Source organism: Oncorhynchus mykiss, chromosome 3, assembly GCF_057628025.1.
Source record: "Oncorhynchus mykiss isolate SJ-2025 chromosome 3, ASM5762802v1, whole genome shotgun sequence".
NCBI classification, from domain to species: Eukaryota; Metazoa; Chordata; class Actinopteri; order Salmoniformes; family Salmonidae; genus Oncorhynchus; species Oncorhynchus mykiss.
The window spans coordinates 72376082-72401506 of NC_143024.1; the positions used below are offsets into that span (position 1 = coordinate 72376082).

The window sequence follows — 25425 nt, forward strand, 5'->3', positions numbered from 1 at the left end:
ATTGAAGGGAATTGTTCGCATTAATTTAAGAAATACCTGTTTAGGTGCCTTTTGGATTAGACCTACTGTAAAGCGCTCCATGTCACTAAGATCCATTGGTTGTCTGAAGTCTCCACCAGCCCAAAAGGAAAATACAGGCAACATAACCTACTCTGTTCTATATTATTTATTTATAGAGCACACAAAGCAAAGTCACACTGAACCAAAAGCAGAATATAATGCAATTAAAGTCCACACAAGTCTTTTTTTATTAAGTTAAATCTGTTACAAATTCACCAAAAACACAATTTCACACAATAAAAGTCGCACTGCATGCACGTTTTTTTTAAACAAGTTCAAATTAATATATATATATATATATATATATATATATATATGTATATATATATATATATTTTAATCAAAAGCACCTCAAACATAGAACATGTAAGAATTCACTCTATAGCCATTTATAGTGTACATTATAGGGAAATAATGCATGTTCTAGAATTCCCTTCTAGCCAATCAGAATCAAGTATTCAACAATGCCATGGTATAAATGGTACTGGGTGTACAAAGCATTAAGAACATCTGCTCTTTCCATGAAATTGACTGACCATAATCAAGGAATAATTTAGGCAATGTCAAAGACGTCAAGGTGTCATTGTAATATTCAATAAATCCAATATAGTCCTGGGGTAGATGGACTTAATCTGTGTCCATGAAATTTGCCCTTAATCTTCCTTTTTAACTAAACACAGCATGACATGTAAATCTAACAATGCATATGGGTCAATGTCATACAACCGTGATTGTTTCATCCTTCATCCACAAAACTTCAATGACCTTGCAGCCTGAAGGCTTTGAGACAAATATCAGCTGCTCTCTGTCTGAAAACAGACTGACCGATACCAAGGTTAACAGTGTTGACAAAAATGCAGAGAGATGACTGTGTGGAAAATATTAAACTTATTGTCAAAGTCTCTACTAGGGGAAGGCTTCCATCATCGTCATCATCAGCGAAGATCCACAGAGCAAAAAGGAAGTGATGGTGGCCCTCGTCCGACTATGTAGTCGAGGAGAGGAAAAGAGTCTGCCGCTCTCTTTCATGACTAAGGCCATTTTCACATATAGACATGCCACATTTGTGTAATACAGTCTTTTTGAGCCAGAAGCAGTGTCATTTGTTGAGGTGTGCTGTTATTTCCAGAGACATTGATGAGAAAAACTACTGAAATATTAACACCAACATCAAACAAAATGAACGGGCTTACAATAAACAGGTTCCAGTAGATGATGATTTTGATGTTCCTGTTCACCCAGATGAAGAGCTCTCGCATTACTGGGACTATTGGGATTATAAGAAAAAATTTAGCTTCCAGGTGTTAAAATACTGAACACCCCACCAGAGCCAGGGATTTCAGGAATGTCTCTCAGGCAACAAGATAACTAAATAAATGTAGCATAACCTTTTTAAATCGTATATACAGAAATGAATGAGCTTTAACAATGTAAATGTAGAACTGTACATAAGCTTTAAAAAGACCTATTAACATGAGGTTATATGCCATCATTGGTCTACGTCCTCTTTGCATTCACATCAATATGTTTAGAATGGAACCAAGATCTTTTTCCAACATTCACTCAGTGCACTCTGGGTTTTTACAAAGTGCAGGACAAGCCATTCCATCAGAAGGTGCTATCAGACAGCTAGATACCTACTTACATTTTGGAAGCTAAAAGATTGCATTTATTAAAAAGATAAAACAATAATTGTAATCAGAAGATACTATTAACATGTATATATTATTAATAACAAAATAAATAGCAAAATAATAACTGCAGATACAATAATGCTACTGCCCCTTTTAAGAGCTCAAATTGTTTTTGTATGCTATGTTGTGATTCTCACCAAATATGTTGTCTTCTCACGCTATTCAAACCCCACTATCAAATAAACACTTTATGACACTCTCTTAGCCTATAGATCACATATTGCAAACAAATAATCTGAACAAAAAATCCACACATATATTGGAATTTCTGTGGATCCTTAACAGTCGCATATCAATATCTAAAAACAGCATACGTTTGTTCCACGAACCTGTACAACATCATTTCTCTTTTATGTCACCATTGTGAGGGTGTATGGCGGGGAAAACAGTGTTGTAGTAGTCTAGCGTGTGTTGCGGTAATGGGAATAATGACAAGCGCAGGGGGTGGCAGGTAGCCTAGTGGTTAGAACGTTGGGCCAGTAACTGAAAGGTTTGCTGGATCGAATTCCTGAGCTGACTGGTTAAAAATCTGTTGTTCTGAACAAGGCAGTTAACCCACTGTTTCCCGGTAGGCCATTGTAAATAAGAATTTGTTCTTAACTGACTTGACTAGTTAAATAAAAGCCACTTGGGGAGCTTCTTCTTCTTTGTTTTTTAAATGGCGGTTGGCAATCATCGCCACCAATTGGACTGGAGTGTAAATCCATAACAGTTTGTAAAACAAAGAAAAAAATGTTACACTTCTGACTTAACCTACACTCATTAAAAACCCACTACCCCATTCCACTACTTTTACCCTGTCTGCTCCTACACCGTGCCAATGGCCTAGGAGGACAGGCCACCACCAAAAACACACTCTATAACTATTCTGAAGTCAAATCTCGTACACCCGAGTAAATCTCTGCAGCTGCCACCACAACATATATTTTCTGTGATTTATGTTCCATTTCTGTGGTAGTGTTTTATTTTAAAAGATTATTAGGATCCCCATTAGCCAACGCCAAAGGTGATTATGACCATTGCTATAAAGTGTAAGGGGCCAACATTTATGAAGCATATATCCCTCATTGGCCTATCCCTCTATGCTGACACAGATCTACTACTTACACAGATCCTCTTAGAATCCCTCAACCTTGGCTCATCCTCCTCTAGTTTCTTCACAGACTCCTCATATGACACACTCTGCACTACTCTGACCATTCCCACCTCAACCTGCCTCTCCCGCACAGGGCAATTCCGATCCTAAGCAACATGGGGACTCTTACAATTGACAAACACAACTTTTCTCACCAAAACTACACATTCCTCTATCCCTGGGAAGCTTCATGTTCACATAAAAAGTCTGCAGCCAAATGTCCCCTTCCTTTTAGAAATTCGAAAGATGCGAGCGCCTGTGAAATCGTGATTTGTCCAAATGATCAGTGATGAAAAATCTGTGTAGCAGAACAAAGTGCCTTGTTAGTTGTTGCATGCCAGTCTATCGACAGATGCTACTACCATTTATGTTACTTGTATATGTGCAAGAGAGATTACAGTACCACAGTGACAGTATCATCCACACAACTTCAATGACCTTGCAGCCTGTTGAGCTTTGAGCCAAATATCAGCTGCCCTCTGTCTGAAAACAGACTGACCGATACCAAGGTTAACAGTGGTGCCAAACATGTAGAGAGAGATGACAGTGTTGAAAAAAGTATAGTTGAAGACCATAGAGAAATTGATGCTGAAGAAAGAAATGAAGATCCACAGCGCACAAAGGAAGTAGAGAATTCCCTGCAGGATCCCAGTGATGGTGACCCTCATCTGACTGTGCAGGCGGGGAGAGGAGAAGGTGCTGCCGCTCTCTTTCATGCGCTTCATGTGTCTGTGCAGGTAGCACACTGTGACCCAGCTCGACCCCACCATCACACACAGACAAAAAAACATGTAGATAACTTTGCAATAGAAACACACCAGGACAGTGTAATACAGTCCATCTGTAGAGCCAGAAACAGTGTCGTTTGTTGAAGTGTAAGTGATGTTATTGTTTCCCTCAACATCTTTGAAACAATAAACTAGTGATGTACTAACAGCCAAGTCAAACAGAAAGAAAATTCTGTCGACAAACAGGCCCCAGTAAATTATGATTTTGATGTTCCTCTTCACCCAGATGAAGAGAGCTCGCTGGGCTGGGACGATCTGGGTGTAGTAGAAAAAATTCAGCCAAACAGAGGTTGACATGCTGGTAAATGCAGTGAACAACACTAACATATCAACATACTGGATCTCTTCGCTGTAAGTGAGTAGCCACACGCATTCCACCGTGATAAGAGAGACCAGGAAAATTGTGGTGCAGAAAACCAAGAATCCCAGGAGTAACTTCACAGGCTGTTTGAGACCCTCTCTGCCTCGCGGTGGACAGAAAAGGCAAAAAGCAAAAAACAAGTTGACTAATATGTTGACAATAGCCAGAGGCCCGTTGACTATGATATAAGCCAATTCATCCATCACGATATAGGTAAACGACATTTCTGAAAATCCAGAGGTTTATTGTATGTTTACAGGGAGTTACTCTGGGTGCTCAAGTGATGGAAAAGAAACCCTGTCAATATCTGAGGGTCTGAGGTGTCTGAGGCAACATTGAAATCAAATTCAAATACAACCAATGCACATTGGAAATATGTAAATTATTGGTCAGCAACAGAAACCAAAAAGGAAGGAATATCTGCATGTAGCATTGCATAAGCTTCCTGTATGCTTAAAAACACACTACTTTCCATTTTTTTGTGGTATAGATGTGTCTTTATGATATAGAGCTGTGGACAGGAATAATCTTGGTGTAGTATGAAGAAATCCTCCACATGGAAGATGAAAGTAGATCAAATGCTCAGTATGGGTGATTCCCAATATAATCTCCTTTCTCCTGGAGTGTGTACTCTTTCACCACTTCCCACACATCTAAAACATTAGATTGGTGGAGACATGGGCTACTGGGAGTTTCCACACTATTTCTTATACCAGTCATTTCCTTTCAATTAGTGATTGGAAGTGAACAAGTGCACACTTTGGGAGGAAATAGCAGATAATTGGGACATTGTCCATATCACTATGAGATCAACAACAGTCTGTATTCATAAACCGTCTCAGAGAAGCATTGCTGATCTAGGATCAGGACCCCCCCCCCCCATGGCCATTTAATCATATTCATTATAATCAAAAAGGCGGGAACTGATCCTAGATCAGCAATTCTACTTTGATACACTTCAAGAATATAGGCCCCAAAGTTTGAGTGTGATCATGCAAATACAATTTCCCAGAATGATCACTTTTAAAGAGTCAGATAGGCAGTTTTACAGAACTTTATCTTATTTATTATTAAATACATGTCTGACTAAAACGCCAGAGGTAAGAGACCATTCATATTAGAAGGAAGACAACAAATACATACAAGGAAACTACATCTATTTGTAACTAAGCCTGCTGTTTTTAAAGTACATATATATGCAAACAATCAACGAGATCTGAAACTTGGCATGGTGATTGATCTGAATTCATCCAAGATTCTCATACACACACTCTTATGGTCCAAACTTCAGATGTTAATCCTTATAGAATAGGGTGGGGTATGAGTCCCTCTTACAATGCAAGATGTTGAAAATGTCTTCATACATTTCTAACAGATGAAATATTCAATAAATAACAACTGTTCTACTGTTCAGACCAACAGACTGCAGCAGACCTTGACCATCATTCAATCTGTCATATGAAACCACTTTGGTGCATCTATTCCTCATCTGACAAATACATAGCATTTTTGGCATACATGTTTTTCCATCTCATATGTAGTTAAATATCTTCCCAATGTAACAATACTTCACACACACAAAACAAGTTCGGCAGCTTGTCTTTTCAACCTGTATTTTCAGTGAAATAAAATAAGATATTGTTAATCTACAATTCACAGCAGTTGGCAAATGGGTGTCTACGCGTGCACACACAAAAACACACTCACTTTGCAGAACAGACATTTTTCCACACATTATGAATTCATGCTAACTTTTATAATTTATGGATTATTGCTTGTGACATATACCGGTAATCAAATCATATGATCAAATCGTATGATCCAAAATCAGTGTGAAGTGTTTTTGTTGCAGTCGATCTTCAGTAGCTGGGCGTAGCTGTAGCTGGGCGTAGCTGTAGCTGGGCGTCAGAAGTAGTCCCGGCGTCGTGAGTCATCGCTGATGAAGGAAGGGTTCCACTGAGCGGGGTAGATGCAGGAGTGACGGGAGCCCGGCAGGCCGGAGAACGGGTAGAGGCCATTATGCTCCAGGTCAGAGTTACGCAAAGCAGGCTGCAACACAGGAATATTAGATGAGGTGGTCAGTGTCAACAGCGGAGGAAGGAGAGCGAGAGTGGGAGGTGTATGCTAATCCTAACCTGCTGCCGTGGAGCAAAATTAACAAACGTAGTGGCCCTTCTGTCTAATTGGTTTGTCTATTGTTTTCTGGAGAAATGCCACATGTTTGTCTTATTACAAACCACCTGGTTTGGGTCCTGGATGCTGATCAGACAATATACTATGGGTATGACGGAGTGCCTGGACACAGCCCGTAACCATATTATATTGGCCATATATCACAACCCCCCGAGGTGTATTATTGCTATTATAAACTGTTTACAAACATAATTTGAGCAGTAAAAATACATGTTTTGTCATACCTGTGGTATACGGTCTGATATACCACAGCTATAGTAGTAGTTTCTATGCATACTGAGTAGCAGTTTCTATACGTACAGTGTAGCAGTTTCTATATGTACAGAGTAGCAGTTTCTATGCGTACAGAGTAGTAGTTTCTATACGTACACAGTAGTAGTTTCTATACGTACAGAGTAGTAGTTTCTATACGTACAGAGTAGTAGTTTCTATACGTACAGTGTAGTAGTTTCTATACGTACAGAGTAGCAGTTTCTATACGTACAGAGTAGCAGTTTCTATACGTACAGAGTAGCAGTTTCTATGCGTACAGAGTAGTAGTTTCTATACGTACAGAGTAGCAGTTTCTATACGTACAGAGTAGCAGTTTCTATACGTACAGAGTAGCAGTTTCTATACGTACAGAGTAGCAGTTTCTATACGTACAGAGTAGTAGTTTCTATACGTACAGAGTAGCAGTTTCTATACGTACAGAGTAGCAGTTTCTATGCGTACAGAGTAGTAGTTTCTATACGTACAGAGTAGCAGTTTCTATACGTACAGAGTAGCAGTTTCTATACGTACAGAGTAGTAGTTTCTATACGTACAGAGTAGTAGTTTCTATACGTACAGAGTAGCAGTTTCTATACGTACAGAGTAGCAGTTTCTATACGTACAGAGTAGCAGTTTCTATACGTACAGAGTAGCAGTTTCTATACGTACAGAGTAGCAGTTTCTATGCGTACAGAGTAGTAGTTTCTATACGTACAGAGTAGCAGTTTCTATGCGTACAGAGTAGTAGTTTCTATACGTACAGAGTAGTAGTTTCTATACGTACAGAGTAGCAGTTTCTATACGTACAGAGTAGCAGTTTCTATACGTACAGAGTAGCAGTTTCTATGCGTACAGAGTAGTAGTTTCTATACGTACAGAGTAGTAGTTTCTATACGTACAGAGTAGCAGTTTCTATACGTACAGAGTAGCAGTTTCTATACGTACAGAGTAGCAGTTTCTATACGTACAGAGTAGTAGTTTCTATACGTACAGAGTAGTAGTTTCTATACGTACAGAGTAGTAGTTTCTATACGTACAGTGTAGCAGTTTCTATACGTACAGAGTAGCAGTTTCTATGCGTACAGAGTAGTAGTTTCTATACGTACAGAGTAGTAGTTTCTATACGTACAGAGTAGTAGTTTCTATACGTACAGAGTAGTAGTTTCTATACGTACAGTGTAGCAGTTTCTATACGTACAGAGTAGCAGTTTCTATGCGTACAGAGTAGTAGTCTCTATACGTACAGAGTAGTAGTTTCTATACGTACAGAGTAGTAGTTTCTATACGTACAGAGTAGTAGATGTCTGTCATTTGTAGCAGGTTCTTGGTGCTACCGTTCTGCTGCAACTCGATGGTTTCCCTCCCCCACTCCATAGAAACACGGTTAATCTTCGGGAACTCTGGGTACGGCGACATCTGAAAATCTCCGCTTTTGAAAATAATCTTATTGATGTCATTCTTGTCTTTCCTGTAAAGAGATAGACAGACAAATATTAGTTCAATGGCAGCACGTTGACTGAGTTTAGTAAAACATTTGCATGTTATTATTGCGTTATTACATCATTATTAACGCTTAAGTGATTTCCAAATTGTGTGGACAATAAAGTTTTCGAATTGAGATATTATTAGTTTGATAAATATAATACAACATGGACTGAGAATAAGGAATTAGGTTTTGTAATTCTATTATTGTGTTATTAGATGGTAATAACAACAGTACTAGTGTCATTGAGTCTTACTTGCACCAGGTGACAATGAGAGCGATGATGAGAATAAGGAGTAGACCACCCCCTGCTGGCGATACCACCACAGCTATCAGCTTGTAGACTAGTAGAAACGCAAAACATTATGAATCAACTGGAGGTCTGAGTGGTATACTACAAAGCAAGTTAGATCTACTCAGACTTTTTTTTTACAGCTAGCCAGCTTCACATTCCAGCTCAGGTTCCATCCATACTACGACGGTGGATATTGCTCGTCCGTCTGCCGCTAACTCTAACAGGCTTGTAACTGCACGTGCATGTCCTACATTGCTAGTCGAACTCCAAACTCTTCATTGAGACAATGCTGGAACATCAATCCATGGGCGAGTCAGTGCCACATTTGAATTTGTGCCGAAATCAAAATGACAGAAAAGTGATTTTGCTAATTCAGCAGGTTATGGTGTGAAACCGGATTTTAAATTTATTTTTAAAATATTACTTATAGGTAACCCTGGCAATTTGACTGTTAACCTCACGGGAACACTAACAATGGCTGCCAGTCTTGACATGAAGGGAAACTGTCATCTATGGATTATACAGTATATCACAAGAGTACACCCCTCACATTTTTGTAAATATTTGAGTATATATTTTCATGTGACAACACTGAAGGAATGACACTTTGCTACAATGTAAAGTAGTGAGTGTACAGCTTGTATAACAGTGTAAATTTGCTGTCCCCTCAAAATAACTCAACACACAGCCATAAATGTCTAAACCACTGGCAACAAAAGTGAAAATGTCCAAATTGGGCCCAAAGTGTCAATATTTTGTGTGGCCACCATCATTTTCCAGCACTGCCTTAACCCTCTTATACAGGGCTAGTAAAAGCCCAGAGCACTACTTTTGTGAAGAAAAACGAAAATAAAATTCTTAATAAAATATGTTTTTTTCATTCAGATTTTTTAGGGGATGCTGCAGCACCCTAAGCACCCCTACCTCCCGTGACTATGGTTCATCTGACTTTGGGGAAGAAGATAAATCCTGAAGGATTCCTTAAATGATTTTGTTGTCTTGATTCTCAATTATATATTTTTCCTCACACTTTTTAAATTATTATTTGTGTTATTAAACTCTCCTACTTACAATTTCCACAGTTGAATCCTCCAAATCCAAATGTGCACCTGAAAGATATAAACAGCCAAATAAAAGACCAAAGCATGAATTAACAGAATGGTCCATGGATTAGAGTTCTCATTACTTACCTGACACAGGTTCCATTGACCCGTTTCAGACCATCACCACATTCTGTAAGATAAGGAATGTTATTTTACAATTATTTCAAAACAAAGAACATTTCAGTTATATAATGCATTTTCTTTTCAATATGATGCTGGCTATAATGAAATAAAAATAATGAAGTGAATTTTACAGAAGATTGACCCAGGGTCATATTCACTTGGCACCAAACGGAAAAAAAGACTGAAATGGGAGAGGGGGGGCTACTTGAACATGTCAATAGGAAACGCTATGTTGTGCTCTAACGTCTGCTCGCTCCATCCTTCCATGCCCCACCTATGCAGGACTGAGACCTATCCTCTCCCTCCACCCTCTCCCAGACTTCACCTATGCAGGACTGAGGCCTATCTTCTATCCTCCTATCCTCTCCCTCCACCCTCACCCAGACCCAGGCTTCACCTATGCAGGACTGATCCTCAGGATTGAGTTTGAAGTACCCTGGTTGACACTGGCAGTAGGCTGTCCCATTGGAGTCGGTACAAAAAGAATGCTCAGGGTGACACTGGATATTCTGGGCCAGACACAGACTCTCAACTAAGGGACAGAGAGAGGAGAGAGGTGTGGTAAGGATGGTTGTAACAGGGCCAGGTATGATATTTAAAACATGCTCATGTCGTACATTGACTTCCATTGTTTTATGGTTAGGAAATGCCTAAGTTAGCAGATGGTGGCTGAAACCCAAAGCTTGGATTGCATTATGTCCTTGTCCCCACAGACTGCTTACAAGGTAACCAAACGAATAAGTCATTTTGAAATTAGGATGAACTATCCCTTTAAGACTGGGGTTACGGGGAAAGAGGTGAGGATGGGAGGGAGAGAGTGCTGTACCATGATAGGAAAGTTGGTGAGTGACCACCACTCGGCAGTGTCCAGCGGTGCTGTTACAGTTGTTCAGAGACATCTGTATGATGTGGTAGACCTCAGAGCTGGTCACATCAGTAGAGATGGAGAACATGTTGACAGCAGAGATACGAACTCCGTCCTCCCCTCTGGAACACACACGTCACAGCAAACTTGATTTGAAGTCCATGTTTGTTCTATTGAACACTCCATTACAATAAAGGCATTTTAAATATATGGTCCTGATTGTTCTTTTTTTTTAGGAAACTTTACATACAAAATACACAAGAACCAAGAGAGTATGGCTTGTTGTTATGCATTCAGAGTATGCATGACAAGGGGGAAGAAGAAACTCACTTTTTACTCAAAGAAGAGCGCCGGTAACCACGCAGAATTGATAGTGAGGCATTCAGCTGTAAAATATATATTTTTAAACTATTATTAATAATCACCATATAATACATAAACTATAGCTTCCTTGCATTCATAATACATCTATCATGTTTGAACAGGTTTGCTGCCTCACTACAACAGATCCACAATAGTATACTGTATATCAGTGATTGTAATTTCTCTCTCCCCACTAGGGTTGCAAAACACCCGGTAATTTAGCAAATGTACAAAATTCTTAAAATATTCTAAAATGACTGGTTACACGGAATATTCAGGGTTATACACAGGGAATATTCCCTCCCTTTGCAACCCTACTCTCCACCATGTCCCTGTGCTCCTTACCAGCAGGTTGATCTCTCTCTGGATCTCATGCAGTGTGGCGCTCCTGGAGAGCAGGGGGACGTTGAAACTGAACGTGCCCAGGAAAGTTTTTGCTGTGGAGGAAAACAGACACTGTGGTTAACTAAGGTTCAAGACAGTCTGTAAAGTTTACAGTCAACCTTTTCATCTAATGAAATGTAGGCATCCTGCTTGATATTGAATAAACACCTCAAAAAGTTTAGCAATCTCTTATCTTATCATAACATAAACTATAATCTAATAACACAACCTATACCATAATCTAATAACATAATCTATACCATTACCTAACATATACCATAACCTATACCATAATCGAATCACATACCATAACATAACCTATAACATAACATAATCTATACCATAACCCAATAACATATACCATAACCTAATAACAAAACATATAGCACAACCTAATAACCCATATCATAATCTAATAACGTAACCTATACCATAACATAACCTATAACATAACATATACCATAACCTAATAACATCACCTATACCATAACCTAATAACATATACATAACCTACACCATAACCTAACCTATACCGTAACATGACCTAATAACATATACCATAACCTAGTAACAAAACCTATACCATAATCCTATAACCTATACCATAACCTATACCATAACAAAATAACCTATATCATAACCTAATAATCTACCATAACCGAATATCCTATACCACAAGCTAATAACATATACCATCATCTAATAATCTATACTAAAACAAGAGGCTCCCACGCTGAGGTCTGTCCAACGCTGGTCCGACCAAGCTGACTCCACACTCCAAGACTGCTTCCATCACGTGGACTGGGACATGTTTCGTATTGCGTCAGACAACAACATTGACGAATACGCTGATTCGGTGTGCGAGTTCATTAGAACGTGCATTGAAGATGTCGTTCCCATAGCAACGATTAAAACATTCCCTAACCAGAAACCGTGGATTGATGGCAGCATTCGCGTGAAACTGAAAGCGCGAACCACTGCTTTTAATCAGGGCAAGGTGTCTGGTAACATGACCGAATACAAACAGTGCAGCTATTCCCTCCGCAAGGATATCAAACAAGCTAAGCGTCAGTACAGAGACAAAGTAGAATCTCAATTCAACGGCTCAGACACAAGAGGCATGTGGCAGGGTCTACAGTGCATCACGGACTACAGGAAGAAATCCAGCCCAGTCACGGACCAGGATGTCCTGCTCCCAGGCAGACTAAATAACTTTTTTGCCCGCTTTGAGGACAATACAGTGCCACTGACACGGCCTGCAACGAAAACATGCGGTCTCTCCTTCACTGCAGCCGAGGTGAGTAAGACATTTAAACGTGTTAACCCTCGCAAGGCTGCAGGCCCAGACGGCATCCCCAGCCGCGCCCTCAGAGCATGCGCAGACCAGCTGGCCGGTGTGTTTACGGACATATTCAATCAATCCCTATACCAGTCTGCTGTTCCCACATGCTTCAAGAGGGCCACCATTGTTCCTGTTCCCAAGAAAGCTAAGGTAACTGAGCTAAACGACTACCACCCCGTAGCACTCACTTCCTTCATCATGAAGTGCTTTGAGAGACTAGTCAAGGACCATATCACCTCCACCCTACCTGACACCCTAGACCCACTCCAATTTGCTTACCGCCCAAATAGGTCCACAGACGATGCAATCTCAACCACACTGCACACTGCCCTAACCAATCTGGACACGAGGAATACCTATGTGAGAATGCTGTTCATCGACTACAGCTCGGCATTCAACACCATAGTACCCTCCAAGCTCGTCATCAAGCTCGAGACCCTGGGTCTCGACCCCGCCCTGTGCAACTGGGTACTGGACTTCCTGACGGGCCGCCCCCAGGTGGTGAGGGTAGGCAACAACATCTCCTCCCCGCTGATCCTCAACACTGGGGCCCCACAAGGGTGCGTTCTGAGCCCTCTCCTGTACTCCCTGTTCACCCACGACTGCGTGGCCACGCACGCCTCCAACTCAATCATTAAGTTTGCGGACGACACAACGTAGGCTTGATTACCAACAACGACGAGACGGCCTACAGGGAGGAGGTGAGGGCCCTCGGAGTGTGGTGTCAGGAAAATAACCTCACACTCAACGTCAACAAAACTAAGGAGATGATTGTGGACTTCAGGAAACAGCAGAGGGAACACCCCCCTATCCACATCGATGGAACAGTAGTGGAGAGGGTAGCAAGTTAAGTTCCTCGGCATACACATCACAGACAAACTGAATTGGTCCACTCACACAGACAGCATTGTGAAGAAGGCGCAGCAGCGCCTCTTCAACCTCAGGAGGCTGAAGAAATTTGGCTTGACACCAAAAGCACTCACAAACTTCTACAGATGCACAATCGAGAGCATCCTGGCGGGCTGTATCACCGCCTGGTACAGCAACTGCTCCGCCCTCAACCGTAAGGCTCTCCAGAGGGTAGTGAGGTCTGCACAACGCATCACCGGGGGCAAACTACCTGCCCTCCAGGACACCTATACCACCCGATGTCACAGGAAGGCCATAAAGATCATCAAGGACATCAACCACCCGAGCCACTGCCTGTTCACCCCGCTATCATCCAGAAGGCGAGGTCAGTACAGGTGCATCAAAGCTGGGACCGAGAGACTGAAAAACAGCTTCTATCTCAAGGCCATCAGACTGTTAAACAGCCACCACTAACATTGAGTGGCTGCTGCCAAGACACTGACACTGACTCAACTCCAGACACTTTAATAATGGGAATTGATGGGAAATGATGTAAATATATCACTAGCCACTTTAAACAATGCTACCTTATATAATGTTACTTACCCTACATTATTCATCTCATATGCATACGTATATACTGTACTCTATATCATCGACTGTATCCTTATGTAATACATGTATCACTAGCCACTTTAACTATGCCACTTTGTTTACATACTCATCTCATATGTATATACTGTACTCGATACCATCTACTGTATCTTGCCTATGCTGCTCTGTACCATCAATCATTAATATATCCTTGTGTACATATTCTTTATCCCCTTACACTGTGTACAAGACAGTAGTTTTGGAATTGTTAGTTAGATTACTTGTTATTACTGCATTGTCGGAACTAGAAGCACAAGCATTTCGCTACACTCGCATTAACATCTGCTAACCATGTGTATGTGACAAATACAATTTGATTTGATTTGATATACCATAACCTATACCATAATCTAATAACCTAAACCATAACTTAATAGCATAACCTATACCATAACTTGATAACATAACATACATCATAACCTAATAACATATAGCATAACCTATACCATAACCTATACCATAACCCAATAACCTATACCATAACCTAAACCATAAGCTAATAACCTATATCATAACCTAATCATCTATACCATAAGCTAATAACATATACCATAACCTAATATAACCTATACCATAACCTAACAACCTATACCATAACCTAATAACCTGTACCATAACCTAATAACATATACCATAACCTATACCATAACCTAATAACCTATACCATAACCCAATAACCTATATCATAACCTAATAACCTATACCATAACCTAAACCATAAGCTAATAACATATAGCATAACCTATACCATAACCTAATAACATATACCATAATCTAAAAATCTATACCATAACCTAATAACCTATACCATTAGCTAATAACATAACATATACCATAACCTAAAAACGTATACCATAATCTATACCATAACATATACCATGACCAGATAACATAGCCTATACCATAATCTAATAACACAACATAACCTAATAACATACCATAACCTATACCATAACCTAATAATATACCATAACCAATGCCATAAGCTAATAACATATACCATAACCTAATAACATAACCTATACCATAACCTAACAACATATACCATAACCTAATAACCTGTACCATAACCTAATAACATATACCATACCATAGCCTATACCATAACCTAATAACCTATACCATAACCTACTTTACATATACCATAACCTAACATATACCATAACCTAATAACCTATACCATAAGCTGATAACATAACATATACCATAACCTGACATACTATAACCTAATAACCTAACATACTATACTATACTATACTGTACCATAACCTAACATATACCATAACCTAATAACCTATACCATAACCTAATTTATATATACCTTAATCTATACCATGACCTAACAACATAACATATACCATAACCTAAAAACATATACATAACCTAATATCCTATACCATAACATATGCCATAGCCCAATAACATAACATATACCATAACCCAATAACATAACCTAATAACAAATACCATAACCTAATAACATAACCTATACCATAACCTAACAACCTATACCATAACCTAATAACCTGTACCATAACCTAATAACATATACCATAACCTAATAACATATACCATAATCTAATAACCTATACCATAACCTTACATATACAGTATTTAGTCAGCCACCAATTGTGCAAGTTCTCCCACTTAAAAAGATGAGAGAGGCATGTAATTTTCATCATAGGTACACTTCAACTATGACAGACGAAATTAGAAAAAAAATCCTGAAAATCATATTGTAGGATTTTTAATGAATTTATTTGCAAATTAAGGTGGAAAATAAGTATTTGGTCACCTACAAACAAGCCATATTTCTGGCTCTCACAGAGGCTCCTCTGTCCTCCACTCGTTACCTGTATTAATGGCACCTGTTTGAACTTGTTATCTGTATAAAAGACACCTGTCCACAACCTCAAACAGTCACACTCCAAACTCCACTATGGCCAAGACCAAAGAGCTGTCAAAGGACACCAGAAACAAAATTGTAGACCTGCACCAGGCTGGGAAGACTGAATCTGCAATAGGTAAGCAGCTTGGTTTGAAGAAATCAACTGTGGGAGCAATTATTAGGAAATGGAAGACATACAAGACCACTGATAATCTCCCTCGATCTGGGACTCCACGCAAGATCTCACCCCGTGGGGTCAAAATGATCACAAGAATGGTGAGCAAAAATCCCAGAACCACACGGGGGGACCTAGTGAATGACCTGCAGAGAGCTGGGACCAAAGTAACAAAGCCTACTATCAGTAACACACTACGCCGCCATTTGGATGATCCAGAAGAAGATTGGGAGAATGTCATATGGTCAGATTAAACCAAAATATAACTTTTTGGTAAAAACTCAACTCGTCGTGTTTGGAGGACAAAGAATGCTGAGTTGCATGCAAAGAACACCATACCTACTGTGAAGCATGGGGGTGGAAACATCATGCTTTGGGGCTGTTTTTCTGCAAAGGGACCAGGACGACTGATCCGTGTAAAGGAAAGAATGAATGGGGCCATGTATCGTGAGATTTTGAGTGAAAACCTCCTTCCATCAGCAAGGGCATTGAAGATGAAACGTGGCTGGGTCTTTCAGCATGACAATGATCCCAAACACACCGCCCGGGAAACGAAGGAGTGGCTTCGTAAGAAGCATGTAAAGGTCCTGGAGTGGCCTAGCCAGTCTCCAGATCTCAACCCCATAGAAAATATTTGGAGGGAGTTGAAAGTCTGTGTTGCCCAGCAACAGCCCCAAAACATCACTGCTCTAGAGGAGATCTGCATGGAGGAATGGGCCAAAATACCAGCAACCGTGTGTGAAAACCTTGTGAAGACTTACAGAAAACGTTTGACATCTGTCATTGCCAACAAATGGTATATAACAAAGTATTGAGAAACTTTTGTTATTGACCAAATACTTATTTTCCACCATAATTTGCAAATAAATTCATTAAAAATCCTACAATGTGATTTTCTGGATTTTTTTTCTCATTTTGTCTATCATAGTTGAAGTGTACCTATGATGAAAACTACAGGCCTCTCTCATCTTTTTAAGTGGGAGAACTTGCACAATTGGTGGCTGACTAAATACTTTTTACTAAATACTTTTTTGCCCCACTGTACCCTAATCTATACCATAACCTAACATATACCATAATGTATACCATAACCTAATAACCTATATCATAAGCTAATAGCATAACATATACCATAACCTAATAACCTAACATACTATAACCTAATAACCTAACATACTATAACATAACCTATACCATAACCTAATAACCTATACCATAACCCAATAACCTATACCATAACCTAATAACCTATACCATAACCTAATAACCTATACCATAACCCAATAACCTATACCATAACCCAATAACCTATACCATAACCTATACCATAACATAGTAACCTATTCCATAAGCTAATAACATAACATATACCATAACCTAATAACCTAACATACTATAACCTAATAACCCAACATACCATAACCTATACCATAACCTAATAATCTATACCATATCCTAATAACATAGCCTATACCATACCATAACATAACCTATACCATAACCTAATAACCTAACCTAACATATACCATAACCTAATAATCTAATCTAATAATCTATACCATAACCTATACCATAACTTAATAACATAACCTACACCATAACATAACCTAATAACATATACCATCATCTAATAGCATAATCTAATAACATAACCTAATAACATAATATATACCATAACCTAATAACATAATATATACCATAACCTAATAACCTAACATACTATAACATAATCTATACCATAACCTAATAACCTATACCATAACCTAATAACCTATACCATAACCCAATAACCTATACCATAACCCAATAACCTATACCATAACCTAATAACCTATACCATAACCCAATAACCTATACCATAACCTATACCATAACATAGTAACATAACATATACCATAACCTAACATACTATACCCTAATAACCCAACATACCATAACCTATACCATAATCTAATAATCTATACCATAACCTAATAACATAACCTATACCATAACCTAATAACCTAACCTAACATATACCATAACCTAATAATCTAATCTAATAATCTATACCATAACCTAACATATACCATAACCTATACCATAACTTAATAACATAACCTACACCATAACTGACACCATAACATAACCTAATAACATATACCATCATCTAATAGCACAATCTAATAACATAACCTAATAACATAACCTATACCATAACCTAATAACATAATATATACCATAACATAAGAACATATACCATAACCTAATACCATAACCTAATAATCTATATCATAACCGAATAACATAACATATACCATAACCAAATAACCTATACCATAACCTAATAACATAACCCCATTATCTCTACTTGCACATTCCTCTTCTGCAGAGCTGTCACTCCAGTGTTTAATTGCTAAATTGTCATTATTTTGCCACTACGGCCTATTTATTGCCTTACCTCCCTTATCTTAACTCATTTGCACACACTGTAAATAGACCCTCTCTATAAAGTGCGTGCAACCTAATAACATAACATATACCATAACCTAATCTATAATGCCCTGAGTATTGTTTATATTTTCATTGTTATATGACATGAGACCTTGTAAATAGAGTACTGATATGTACAGTAGGTTTAGCTATAAGATTTATAGTGCAACTGTCTTACTTTATTAGAACTCAAACTGGTCCTGTATGTCTCAGTTGGTAGAGCATGGCGCCACCACCAGGGTTGTGGGTTTGATTCCCATTCATAAAATGTATGCACACACGACTGTAAGTCACTTTGGATAAAAGCGTCTGCTAAATGGCATGTATTATTATTATGTATTATTATACTGTATATTAAATAAGAACCTAAATATTGTATACATTTTTATTGTCATAGGAGACTTCGTAAACAAAGGCTGTACTGTTTATTTAGCCGTACCTCGCGTGCAGTCTCTTCCATGCTCCATGTCCAGACCCAGGGGACACTCACAGCTGAAGGAGCCCCTGGTATTAACACAAGTAGAGTCACTGGGACAGGGGCCCAAGGGGCCACTCTCACACTCATCCACATCTGAACCAACACAGCACAACAGAGACAAAGGACAGAGGAGAGAGGGCAGGTCAACACAATATACAGCTGACTATGCACGCACCCCGCTCCCCCCACAAAGACTATACCATTCAATACCCTTAGCAATATATAGACTTCACCAATAGCTCACATACTAACATACAGTATGGCTGGGAATTGTAGGTTGAGCTCACCCTCATTGCAGGTAGGTCCTGTCCATGATGACAGACAGTCGCAGGTGAACCCAGTCACTCCATAGGGTAGACACTCACCTCCATTCAGACAGGGGCCGGGCTCACAGGCACTACCTAAAGAAGAGAGCAGGATTCAGAATAACGTACTGTATCTCATAACAATGCAGTTCATAGTTTCTTACGATTTTCTTTATTGTTCCAAACAGTCATTATGTTTTGGGATCTTCATTTCACTTTTCCAGCTCAATTCAAGGCAAAACTAACTTTAGAAGAATCAAAGCATTGAAAGATATACTGTGTTGACAAACCTGGTGTCTGCGGTGTAGATCTGATGTCCATTGGAGCGGTGGTCACTTCTATCTCAGTGGTCCCCCTGTCAGTGTGTTTCCCTGTTGTGTGTAGTTCCACTGTGTTTCTGGTGGGGACGCTGTAACTGTAGGAGGAGGAGGCTGCAGTGGTGGTGATGCTGTGGGCCATGGTGTCCCCCTGTGTGGCCGTGCTGGTCTCCAGGTGCAAGGTGGTGACGTCGGTGGAGCTCACCCCCGTTGAGGGCCCTTGGGTCTGGGTCTGAGTCTGAGTGGTGCCCGGGGGCTGGGGGGTGGAAGCAGAGCTCTGGAGACCCAAGGTAGTCTCCGTGGTAGTGGTGGTAGGGATGATGGTGGGCTGAGTCTGGGCCTCAATGGAAGTGGTGGTACTGGGCTGAACCATCCTCGTCGTAGTAAGAGGCGGGGTCGGTGTGGTGCTGGTTGCCATGGTAACAATGTAGGGCTCCCCCTCGGTGACCTGTGACTTTATTGTCATGGTAACAGGTGTGGTGGACACCAGGACCTCTGTGGCCACCGGCGGCCGCTGAGTCTTGGGGATGAAGGGAGACTGGGTGGCGAGGAACCGAGACAGGGAGTCATCCAGGGCAGTGGCACTATCTCGTAGTGTTGGGGGAGCGGTAGTAAGACCCAGGCCTAGGATAGTATTGTCCTCTGTGTGGAGCGAAGGGACCCCTTCTGTCTCACCCTGCTCCCCCCGGGTGCTAGGGGGACCTGTGGAGGACTTTGTGGAGGTCTCAGACCCATTGACTAGGATGGAGGGAGAATCTCTATCTGTTTCTCCTCCCTGAGAGGTGTTGGGGTGGCTGGGGCCTTCTTCTGACGACAGCACAGGGGGCTGTGATGAAGCAGAGACCCCCTCTTCTGTCTGGGATGTCCTGCCTCTGGAAGGCTGACTAGAGTCTGTTGTGTCTGTGTCCCGTCTGCTGTGGTTATCAACCACCCTGAGCGGAGGGGTGGAGTTTGGGGTTCCCTCTGAAACCAGAGAGGTGAGGTCCTGCTGTTGGGTCACATTGAGAGGTCCAGTCAGTGGGTTGGTCCCTCTGGAGGCGAAACCACCAGACCACTCTGTTTAGAAAGAAATAGAAGCGGTAGAGGAGGAGATACATTTATTTGTTAATTTACTACATGAGAAATGATAATTATACTTTTGCATATCCCATCCTCCCCAGTAGGCATATGCATACAGTACATATATATATGCACAGACATACATATACACAGCGAGAGAGTTTGAGGGCTGTTTACCCTGTGAGGAGTCGGTGTGGTGGTAAGAGTCAGACCCAGATGTAGCATCATGCCCATGCTCAGGTCCTGTGAAGGGTATCCTGATGGTGACAGCCCCAGCCCCAGCCCCGGCTCCAGTGCGGCCAGTCGGGAGGTCCCAGGTGGAGGCCCGGGACTGGGAGGAGGAGTTGGAGTCCTCAGAGTACATGGAAGTGTTGTTGGATATCACAGACAGTAAAGTCCTCTCTCCCGCTCGACTCACAGTGGAGGAGATGTAGGTGCTGTCAGTTTGGACGGGGATGGGGAGAGCCACGGTTCCTAGGTCTGTCAACTGGTCCTGTCTGAGAGTGGCTGTTGACTGCCCATGCCCGAGTCCCACGGTGCCTCGGTTTGTCGACTGGTCCTCTCGGAGACCCGTGGTGCCTCGGTTCGTCGACTGGTCCTCTCCGAGACCCACGGTGCCTCGGTTCGTCGACTGGTCCTCTCCGAGACCCACGGTGCCTCGGTTCGTCGACTGGTCCTGCCTGAGACCCACGGTGCCTCGGTTCGTCGACTGGTCCTGCCTGAGACCCACGGTGCCTCGGTTTGTTGACTGGTCCTGCCTGAGACCCACGGTGCCTCGGTTCGTCAACTGGTCCTGCCTGAGACCCACGGTGCCTCGGTTCGTCGACTGGTCCTGCCTGAGACCCACGGTGCCTCGGTTCGTCGACTGGTCCTGCCTGAGACCCACGGTGCCTCGGTTCGTCGACTGGTCCTGCCTGAGACCCACGGTGCCTTGGTTCGTCGACTGGTCCTGCCTGAGACTGCTGTCAGCATCTGGGCTGTCCTGAGAGAGTCTGGCTTGTGTCACAGACCTGAGGTCCACTTGAAGCCCAGGGTAGGTCTCTAGTAGGTGGTCTGGTGCTAGTCTGGTCTGGTCTTCCCAATGTGTGGTAGCCTCAGTGGACACTACAATGGTAGAGCTCATCTGCTCTTTCGACAAACTAAGGGTTCCTTCTGATGCCCCGCGGGTTGAGACCGTGGAGAGATGCGTGTTTTGTTCAGTGGCTGTGAATAATAAATACATACAATTAAGGATGATAGGTATGAGTTTTCTGTATAAAAGAAAAGCAGTGTGTCCCAAGGGCCAACATAATGAGTTGGGGAGAAAGCCAAACCAAAATTTAAATGTCTGCAATGTGCACATCAGGCCACCAGATGACCCCAGAGTGGTCTTGTCTGAAAGGGAAGACGTTGCCAGGAGTTACTACCTGTGGATGTAATGATTTTAGGTGGAGAACAATTGGCAGCCCGGCCTGACTACCCTGACAAAAGCCTTGGCCCTAAATATGGAGGTGCACTCAGGCCTTTGGGACCTTGCCATTTCCTTCCTAATCCTGATCTAGCAGAAGCCATAGACGTTAAAATGCAGTCACATCGCAGATGTCGGTTGGGTTCATGCTGAGGCAGAGTTGGCTCTCTGGCTCATAGTTTGTATAAGCTTTATGAAAACAGTTCATATCTCATTAAAGTCCCATAAATGTGACATTTCATTGGTAAGTCCATTGCTGATTTTTTTTGTTGACAATGATGTTTCTGTTTGTAAAGATGACTAAACCTCCTAATACTAAGATATGGCAGTTCTAGGCCTACACATGCAGACACTATATGTAAGCTATTTAATGGTAACAAAACAGACACCCCGGGTGAGGAGTGTTCCTGTCCATAACACCACTACTACCAGGGCCTACAAACTCCACTTAGGCCTAAAGCTTGGTTTATAGTTGGTCCGGGGCCTGAAATATCTTCCTATCTATTCTACGGCAGCCTGTTGACAGCGTGCCTGTCTGTAGGGAAGGCTTGTGCCTGGCACTTCTGCACTGACTCAACACTGCTGCTGGAGGGCTTTGGAACAATAACCTACTGCCAGTGCCAAGGAAGAGCTGAGCACTGCCTGTGCTGGATAACATCCTGAATGTAACACATAGCAATGACACACTCAGACAGTCAAACTGTCAGACAGTCAGTACGCAGATAGAGTGAAGAAGAGTTCAGCAATGGTATAGTCAGTCCACAGAGAGAGACCTATAGGATGCATCCCAAATAGCACACTATTCCCTATATAGGGCACTACTTTTGACCGGAGCCGTATGGCAGGCACAATGAGTTAGCTTGTGTGTGTTTCGTTTTTTTCTTTCTAAACCAGCGCCATCATTTGTGTTGCTCCCAGTTCATGACGATGATGAAATGGGTTCTGTCCCAAATTACACCCGTGGCTGTTCCATAAAGGTCCAGACTCAGACCTTTTGACAGAGACTGTAGCAAGCTTATATAGTGGATGTGAAATTTGCCCCAAAGCATGTTGGCTGGAGTACATCTGTAAAGCAAATCACTTCCCTGAGATCTGAAGGCAACCTCTGCTGGATAAGACAGTTGGCTTTGAGTTGTGTAGTGTGTGTTGTTTTGCAGAAGATCGCTGGTTCGCGCCCTGCTCGGGGCATAACAGAAAGCACTCTGTTACGTTTATGTACAGAGACAGACTATTCACCTTCTCAAGAGGCGGACCTCGACCCCTGTGCAGATTGAGGTTCAATTCCAGTAAAGGCTTGAGACAGCTGTTGCCACCATTCCGATGTAGTGATTGAGAAGTGAAAATGGTGCTTGAACCAGAGCACGTGCAGTTCACAGCCAAGCACACTGCCCCCTGTGTCATAAAGGTTCAGACCTCTTGGTAGTGGCCGTAGTAACCTATGCATACAAGGAGGATATAATAGCTCTACTCTCTAATGAAGTCAAATAATTACCGGAAAAAGTGAACACTTTCTCCACATCTACTCACTGACAATACCTCATAAGAATTTATGTAGGTAAACAACACTTCCAAAACTCTGGCTGAGTGCTGAAACAAGAGTCAACAAAGACATTCATTGGTTTGAAAGGTAAACCTTAGAAGTTGTTCAGTACAGGGTGTATTTTTCTAATCTACTGTTAGGCTATTAGCTGCCAAGCACATTTTAGTATATTGTCTCAAATGATCACTATGATGAATTATACTGAACAAAAATATAAACACAACATGTAAAGTGTTGGCCCCATGCTTGATGAGTTGAAATAAAAAATCCCAGAAATGTTCCATACGAACAAAAAGCTTATTTTTCTCCAATTTTGTGCATAAATTTGTTTACATCCCTGTTTGTTTGCATTTCTTCTTTGCCAAGACAATCCATCCACCTGACATGTGTGGCATATAAAGAAGCTGATTAAACAGCATATTCATTACACAGGTGCACCTTGTGCTGGGGACAACAAAAGACCCCGCTAAAACGTGCAGTCACAACACAAATCCAAAGATGTTTTGAAGGAGTGTGCAATTGGCAAGCTGACTGCTGGAATGTACACCAGATCTGTTGCCAGAGAATTGAATGTTAATTTCTCTACCATAAGCCACCTCCAACATTGTTTTATAGAATTTGGCAGTAAGTCCAACTGGCCTCACAACCGCAGACCATGTGTAACCATGCCAGCCCAGGACCTTGTTCTGGGTTTTTCTACCTCAATGCTGTTATTTAATTTAGTCTAAATAGACCCCGGGATGTTGATCAAGTAGCCTATAAACGTGCAATAAATAGTCCGTTGTAGTTTACTTTTATATACAATGATTAAATCACGACTGAGATTTAAATAGTCTCTGACAACAACAAAAAACACCCCGACACTTGAAATATTGTCACCGCGGGCCACATACAGGGATGGGACAGTGTGTAGAACTATTGACCTGTTTGCGAATCCCAAGGGATGCACCCTCTTCCATATGTCTGTAGGTGCCTATTTTACTACCCATTACCTAATTTGTCTTCACTCAATGTCCGGGTCTCACTGTCATTAGAATGCCGGACTCGGTGGTATTGTTCTGTTCCAGTTGATGGCGATGATACCTCCCTAAAGTCTTTAGAAGTTCCCGAAGTAGTAAACAAGTATTTTGGTAAGGCAGTTACTTCTTTAGAGTTCGTAACGCTGGGAGAAAAGTATCCCCTCGTTACCAGTGTCCTATCCATATCGTTGGTGCTGGAGGTGTACGTCCACGCATTGATGGGCCTCAGAACGATCAAAAGGACCACAAGAAAAAGACGGGATAGGACTACGTGACTCAAAAAACACGTTTCCATAATCAAAAACGACACGAAATCAGAAAGGCAGGAGTATATTCCAAACAAGAAGCAGCGAGTCGCCCACTGCCAACATTGGAAATTGTGTTCTTCAGTAATTTCTCATTTTAAAAAATCCATTCGGAGACCCTTAACACCTATTGATCCGATGACGGGCAATAAATTCGATAACCATAAAGTGGTGATGGAAAAATAAGCACGTTATCACATCCGAGGCGCCTAGCTCCTCCTACACACATCAGCGATTGTAGTTTCCACCCAAATCCCAGTTGGCCGTCCGCGGACTAGCCTATTGTTACACTCTTACTAGACTTCAGAATATCCCGAATCTCTGATTCTGTTACTTTACATTGATTTCTTCAATGTAAGATACAATAGTAAACTCGACATGCATGCCAGAAGTGTGGAGTTGAGACCTCAAAGATGAAACGTCGACTTGATGTTACAAAGTTGCAAGTCACAACATTGCAAATCAACTGAAAATGT

At 41.3% G+C, this 25425-nt stretch overlaps 1 protein-coding gene across 1 annotated transcript; it reads right to left on the reverse strand.

Annotated features, from left to right (window-relative positions):
* Nucleotides 1–5081: 5081 nt before the first annotated feature.
* On the reverse strand, nucleotides 5082–25403 carry heg1 (heart development protein with EGF-like domains 1). Its single transcript, XM_036974812.2, has 14 exons — nucleotides 24618–25403; nucleotides 20816–21841; nucleotides 19553–20635; nucleotides 19245–19358; nucleotides 18919–19050; nucleotides 11061–11152; nucleotides 10683–10738; nucleotides 10314–10474; nucleotides 9885–10019; nucleotides 9452–9494; nucleotides 9333–9370; nucleotides 8223–8310; nucleotides 7774–7951; nucleotides 5082–6087 (listed from the first exon to the last, which is right to left on the reverse strand). The coding sequence occupies exons 1-14, from the start codon at nucleotides 24937–24939 to the stop codon at nucleotides 5944–5946; spliced, it is 3612 nt and encodes a 1203-aa protein (XP_036830707.2). The 5' UTR covers nucleotides 24940–25403; the 3' UTR covers nucleotides 5082–5943.
* Nucleotides 25404–25425: the final 22 nt, after the last annotated feature.